Raw genomic sequence first — 6,000 nt, forward strand, 5'->3', positions numbered from 1 at the left:
GGACACTTCCCCTGGGACCTGGGGTCAGAATTGGAGGGAGGCCCCTGGGCAGAGCCCCTCAGGCACCCTCGAGCCCCTGTGTCCCCCAGTGATACAGCTTTCTCCTTCCAGGGAGGCTGGGACCACATCTCTGTCCGGGCCAATGCCACCAGGGCGCCCCGGAGCTCATCCCAGGAGCAAGAGCCAAGTGTTCCACCAGAGGCCTATGGCCCCATCTGCTGCTGAGGAGCCCCCCTGCACCTAGATGCAGGGATGGTGCCCAGTTTGGGGGATCAAGGCTGAGTCATTCTTGTGCTGAAGTGTGCACTGGTGGAGGGATGTCACCCAGGCGGACTCAGGAGGGAACCTGGCCCCGAAGCTGTGGCCACTTCAGATGCACTGGCTGAGAGAGCCCCGAAATGTGAAGCTCTGCAGACACTCCCGCATGTGTCCCCATCTTCGAGGAGCCCGGGGTGTAGGGCATGGGGTGGGAGCTGCACCTCCCAGAGGCCCCAGCCCCTCCCACCCTTCCCTTATGCCTCTCCCTCCTGCCTTTCCAGGACTAGAACCTGGAACCTGGAGCCTGCCAGGAGCATGGGCCCTGGGGCAGCAGAGCCCAGGATGCCGCCCTACTGAGCTGGCATCTCAGACAGCACCTGGGTCCCGCCACCCCCGACCAAGAGAGATGGCCGTGGGGCTCAGGGCCTCTTTACCATGTGCAGTGACCCTTTCTCAGAGCAGGACTTGCAAGGAGGCTTTAATTTCACAAGTGAAGGAAGGAGGGTGGGCAAGGTGGCTCACGCCTGTAATCCCAGCACTTTGGGAAGTGAAGGCAGGCAGATCACCTGAGGTCAAGAGTTCAAGACCGGCCCGGCCAACATGGTGAAATCCCATTTCTACTAAAAATACAAAAATTAGCCAGGCGTGGTGGTGCATGCCTGTCATCCCAGCTACTCGGGAGGCTGAGACAGGAGAATTGCTTAAACTTACGCAGCAGAGGTTGCAGTGAGCCGAGATGGTGCCACTGCCCTCCAGCCTGAGCGACAGAGCAAGACTCCTCCTTCTTCAGCAGCAGGCATGAGCCACCTCACCCAGCCCTTGGCTGCTTTTGATCCCTTGTGCCCCCCATTTGGGGGTTTGCTTCCTCCACCTGGACACTTTGCCCAGGAGGTCATCAGACCCCAGCTCCAAGCTCTGCTCGGTTGGAGAGGGGATAACTTTGCCACCTCCTAACCTTCGTGGGGTTCTGGTCTCATTGTCAGCAGGGAGTCTGTTGTTTGTATCTGTACAGTTTTGCTGTACAGGGTTTGTCACCCAAAAGCTGACGCTGAGAAAGGTCTCCCTGGGGCCCCTCCCACGGGCATCTGAGGGACCTGGTGTTCCAGTGTTTCTGGAAGTAGGTCCTGGTGCCGCCGGGTGTGAGCTCTCAGATCAATCATGGGAAGGGCCTGGAGGTGGCAGCCACCTACAACCACCCTGTCCTGTCTGTTTACATTTCACTATCAGGTTTTCTCTGTGTGGGCATTACAGTCTGTTCCCCTACAATAGTGACCTGTGCATTCTGCTGTGACCTGCTGTGTCTGCAGGTGGCTCTCAGCAAGGCATGGGGAGGGCCTCACCCTGCAGGTCAGCAGAGTGATGCATCCTCTCGCTGCTGCGCACCAGCGGTTGACCTGCCTGGCACCACATCCTCGGATGCTTTACTCAATGAACATTTCCCCTGGAGTGTCAGTGCCATGCTGTTTTTATCGATAAATTGATTAAAACATGTGGCTCCCCGTGCGCTTGAAATAGCCATTGCCATGAAATCTTTTATTTTTGCTTTATGACACAGCATCCATTTCATGAATAAAGAGGCCATAAGAAAAAATAAGAGCCAATTTGGGTCAGTTGAGAAACATTTTCAGCACAATTGCAGTGGGGACACGGGCCCTTCGGCTCCAGCAGGGTTTTCCCAGATGGAACAATTGCAGTTCTGGCTTCTCTGCTGGTGGGAATGGGGATGGGGATGGGGATCGCACCTCTGGAGCTCTCAGGGCGCCTGTCTGCAGGGGGTGGGTGTGTCCACGGCCCCCAGGGGGACGTCACAGGGGTCTCTGACCCACTTGTCCAGGGACTTGAGGAAACTCATCCCGATGGCTGAGGTAGGGGCTCCCCACAGTATAAAAGGATCCAGCCTGACCTTGGGGTCCAAGAGGAAGGCCGAGAGGGTGGACATAGCCCCTTCCCCTCTCCTCCTCGAAACACTGGACACCCCAAAGTGGGACTATGGCTGCTAAGGATCCTGTGTGCTGTGGCCACAGGGCATTCCCTCTGTCCTAGGGGGATGAAGGACTGGGCGGCTCTGCCCAGGTCACCCTCTAGGAAGCAGAGGAGGTGGAAGTGCCAGTTCAGGGCAGAAACCATTGTCCTGAAGGTAGCCACCCCCAGGCCCTCCTGCTGCCCTGGGGAAGCCCTGGGCTGCAGATGGATGCTGGGCACGGTCTCCATCTCCTGGATCGAGGCTCCTCTGGGTTTTCAGGCTCAGCTTGTCGGTCCATTCAGCAAGTTCAGGGGCGAACCGAACCCTGCTCTGGCCACAACTCAGCCAGAAACAAGAGCTGCCAGGTTTGTAGCCCCCAAGTGCCCCCAATGGTGAGCTCTCTCATCTTGTGTCCCCATTGGGCAGGTGCCCTGCAGGGAGGCCCAGGCTCTCTCTGTCCCAAGCTCTCAGCTGCATCACTCTCAGCTCACAGGGATGGGTCACCCTGACCTTCCAGAGCACCCCCTCCTGAGAGACAGATCCTGCAGCCTAGGATCCCCACCCCGAGCCATGCTGAAGGACAACTGGGGCGGTAGGGCCAGGACCAGACCAGGCCTATGATTGAGTCTCCTTGAAATGAGACCAATGTGACCGGGCCACCTTTTGGAGACCCTGACCAGGAAAGTTAGGCCTAAAGTGGCCAATGCCAGATCCTCAGGGTGTCACCTGTGTCCTTACGTGGCCAGGGCTGACCCCAAGCCTGCTGCTGCATTCAGCATCTGGTGCCAAGATCCCCAACTTGGGAGGGCAAGGCCACCTGGTGGGGACAGGCTGGCCAGAGCCCTCGGCCTCTGCTGTGGCAGCCACATCCCCGGCCTGGCATGGCCCTGAGGGCCTTTGAGACATCTCTGGGCAGAGGCACGAGGGAGGAGAGAGCCAAGTGGCCAAGTCTGGCAGAGCCAGTGGGGCAGGAATGCCCAGAAGGAAGCTGGGCTTGGGGCAGCAGGGACGTGCCAAGTCGCCAGGCCCGGCCATGAGGACGAAGCACCTGGGCGGGGGGAGGGACATACCTGCCACCCCCAGGCTCCACCACGCAGAGGGCCTTGCTGGTTGCCAACTCAAACCAGGACGAAAGCACGCTGTAATGTCCTACAGACAGCATGGCGCCAATTACATGACAAGCCACACCAGAGACAATAAGTAATGGCAGAGGCGGGGCTGGGGGGTGCACACTTGCTCCCTGCACAGGTGAGGGCTGAGCAGGAGGCCTCAGAGCCATCTTGGGGAGTGACCCTAGGTCTCAGGACTTCTCTCCCATGCCCAGAAGGGCTGCACTAGGAACATCCTGCCCTGTCACCTGCTCCAGCTCCATGATGCCCCTCAGACACTGCCCCAGACCCTCCACAACCTGGCACAGCCTGGAGTCACCACCTCCAGGAGCCTGACTCGGGAGGAGGGAGGAAGAGATTCCAGCCCCTCCCCAACCTGGCACAGCCTGGAGTCACCACCTCCAGGAGCCTGACTTGGGAGGAGGGAGGAAGAGACTCCAGCCCCTCCCCACCATTCAACCTTTGAGGATGAATGTGAGGTCATCTGCCCTGAGCAGCCTTGGGCTCTGCCAGGCTTGTCCTGGGCCTCAGTTTACCCCAAATGAGGGTGCTAAGCCCAGGCCCCAGGCAGCCCTACAATGAAGGTTGGAGGGGGGTCTTTGCAGGGCCTTGGCCTTGGAAACCTGTAAGTAACTTTTTCCTGGGATCTCCCCTTGCCCTGGAGGACGTTGGGGTGAAGAGACTTTAGTTCCAAGGCTAAGGAAGGCCTTTCAGCACCCGCTGAGACCACCTGGCTCAAAAAAGGAGGACCCCCTGGGCCCTACCCAGAGGTTTGGGCATGCCGCTGTTTGGGGCTACAACCTCAACCAGCCCACTCACTGGTCCCCAGCCGGGCAGGAAAAATTGCTCCAGGAAAGTGACTGAATGTTCGGGGAAAATGGAGCAGCTGGGGCTGCGTCCTCGTGAGGTGTCACCACCCATCTGGGCCTCGTGGCTTGAAAGGGCCGGGGCTGGGAGAAGCAGGCCAGGCCACCACAGCCACCGCCACCCCCACCCACAGCCAGGCACTAGGTGCCTTCTCGGAAGCTGTGGATCTGCGTGGAGTACTTCTGCAGGTGACCCTGGGGCTGGGCCTCTGTGGTCCCCAGTGTGCCCCCAGCCGCCTGCTGCTGCTGCTGGTAGTGCTGGTAGAGCTTGGGGCCCGGCCCCTCCAGACCTGGGAGGCGGCTGCTGGACATGGTGAGGATGGTGGCCGTCAGCGATTTGATGTAGTTCTTGGCCAGCGTGAGGGTCTCGATCTTGGAGAGCTTCTTGTCTGCGCGCACGTGGGGGATGACCTCTCGTAGGGCCTGGAAGGCGTTATTGAGCTTGTGCATTCGCTGCCGCTCTCGCTCGTTGCTCTCCAGCCGCCGCTGGATGCTACTGTCCCGACGGCCCCCAGGCCCGGACGGTCCTGGCCGCCTGCGCCCGCCCTCGCCCCGAGGCCCTGCTGCCGCTCGGGCTGGCCGGCTCCGCAGACTCTTGGCAGGCTCTGGGCCTGGGCTGGGCAGGGGCCCATCGGGAGTCCCCTGCCCAGGGGTGGCCTCTGTGTCCTGCACTGGGGCCCGGCGCCGTGGGGGCCGGTTCTTGGTCTTCATGGCCCTGTCCCAGGAGGTGGCAGCGAGGAGGTGAGGCCCTTGGAGCTGAAATCCAGAATACAGGACACTGGTCACCCCACATGGACAGGGGACCCGCTGGGGTGCCATCCCTGGCAGCTTCCTCCTGCTAACAGCAATGGTACTGGGGCAGGGGTTGGTGCTCGACACCTGGAGGTCCTTCTGTTCACACCTTAGCCCTGGGCTGACCCCACACCCCACCATGCCCCTGCTTCACCTCATACAGACCCCTGGAACCTGTCCCCATCCCTGTGCCCCCCTTTCCCCTGGTTGACACCCTGACCCCCGGATCTTTCTCTGGCCCCATGCCCCTTACTGCTCTCTGAACGCCTCCTGAGCTCGGTGACCTTTGCACTTTGCCTAGACCAACCTGAGATGTGTCCCCCACCCTAGCTTAGGGGGTGCCTCTGCCGAAGGCGGCATTGACTCCTTCGCCCAGTGGGCAGGCAGTGAATCCAGCCACCAAGCTCTCGCAAGAACACGCGCAAGAACAGCGCTAGAACCAGAACCACTGCAGACATGGGGCAGCCGTGGAGGTCAGAGGTCGGCAATGGCCAGGGCCTGGCGACAGCCCCCAGTGCCACCACGTGGATGGACCCGTGGGGGCTCCAGACAGACCCCAAGTCCCCCACTAGGGTTTCCTCCCAACCCCCACAACCCCACCGCTAGGTCCTGCCCCTGGCTTCCCTCCCCGCGGCCCTACCCGAGTTCCCAGCTCCCGGGTTACCTGGGGATCCGCGGCCGCACGCGCCGAGGCTGCCCACGGGGGACAAGGACACGTCGCTTTAGCCGCCCCGGGCGGGGCTGCGGACTCATGCAAATGAACCCTCTGGGCGGGGCCGGGGCGGAGCCGGGGTCTGGATGTCCCGGGCGGGCGCCGGGCGGCCGTGGCAGCACCTGCGGCGGGCGGGCGGCGCCCGGGGCTCTAGGACCAGGTGGCCGCACAGCCCCGCCCCCAGCTTCCGCCCCGCCCCCGAGATAGACAGCCGCCCCCACCCGCCTCTCCCCATCCCCTCCCTACAGCACCCCCACCGTCGTCCCTCCAGACAGCCGCCGCCACACGCCTCTCCACAAC

General features: G+C 61.6%; 2 protein-coding genes across 7 annotated transcripts in view; one reads left to right on the top strand and one right to left on the bottom strand.

Moving 5' to 3' along the window:
* The window catches only part of TECPR1 (tectonin beta-propeller repeat containing 1), a 37,416-nt gene extending 35,646 nt beyond the window's left edge, over positions 1–1,770 (top strand). For all 6 annotated transcript variants that reach the window (XM_078357350.1, XM_078357352.1, XM_035282703.3 and 3 more), the window contains one exon: positions 112–1,770. In XM_078357350.1, the coding sequence (XP_078213476.1) occupies positions 112–225 (114 nt within the window). In that variant the 3' untranslated portion in view covers positions 226–1,770. The remainder of the gene's footprint in view (positions 1–111) is intronic.
* Positions 1,771–1,776: 6 nt separating this feature from the next.
* Positions 1,777–5,683, bottom strand: BHLHA15 (basic helix-loop-helix family member a15). The gene is made up of 2 exons (XM_008983436.5): positions 5,653–5,683; positions 1,777–4,952 (listed from the first exon to the last, which is right to left on the bottom strand). The coding sequence occupies exon 2, from the start codon at positions 4,905–4,907 to the stop codon at positions 4,338–4,340; it is 570 nt and encodes a 189-aa protein (XP_008981684.1). The 5' UTR covers positions 4,908–4,952; positions 5,653–5,683; the 3' UTR covers positions 1,777–4,337.
* Between the last annotated feature and the right edge of the window lie 317 nt (positions 5,684–6,000).

The sequence above is a fragment of the Callithrix jacchus genome, chromosome 2 (genome assembly GCF_049354715.1).
Source record: "Callithrix jacchus isolate 240 chromosome 2, calJac240_pri, whole genome shotgun sequence".
Classification (NCBI taxonomy): domain Eukaryota; kingdom Metazoa; phylum Chordata; class Mammalia; order Primates; family Cebidae; genus Callithrix; species Callithrix jacchus.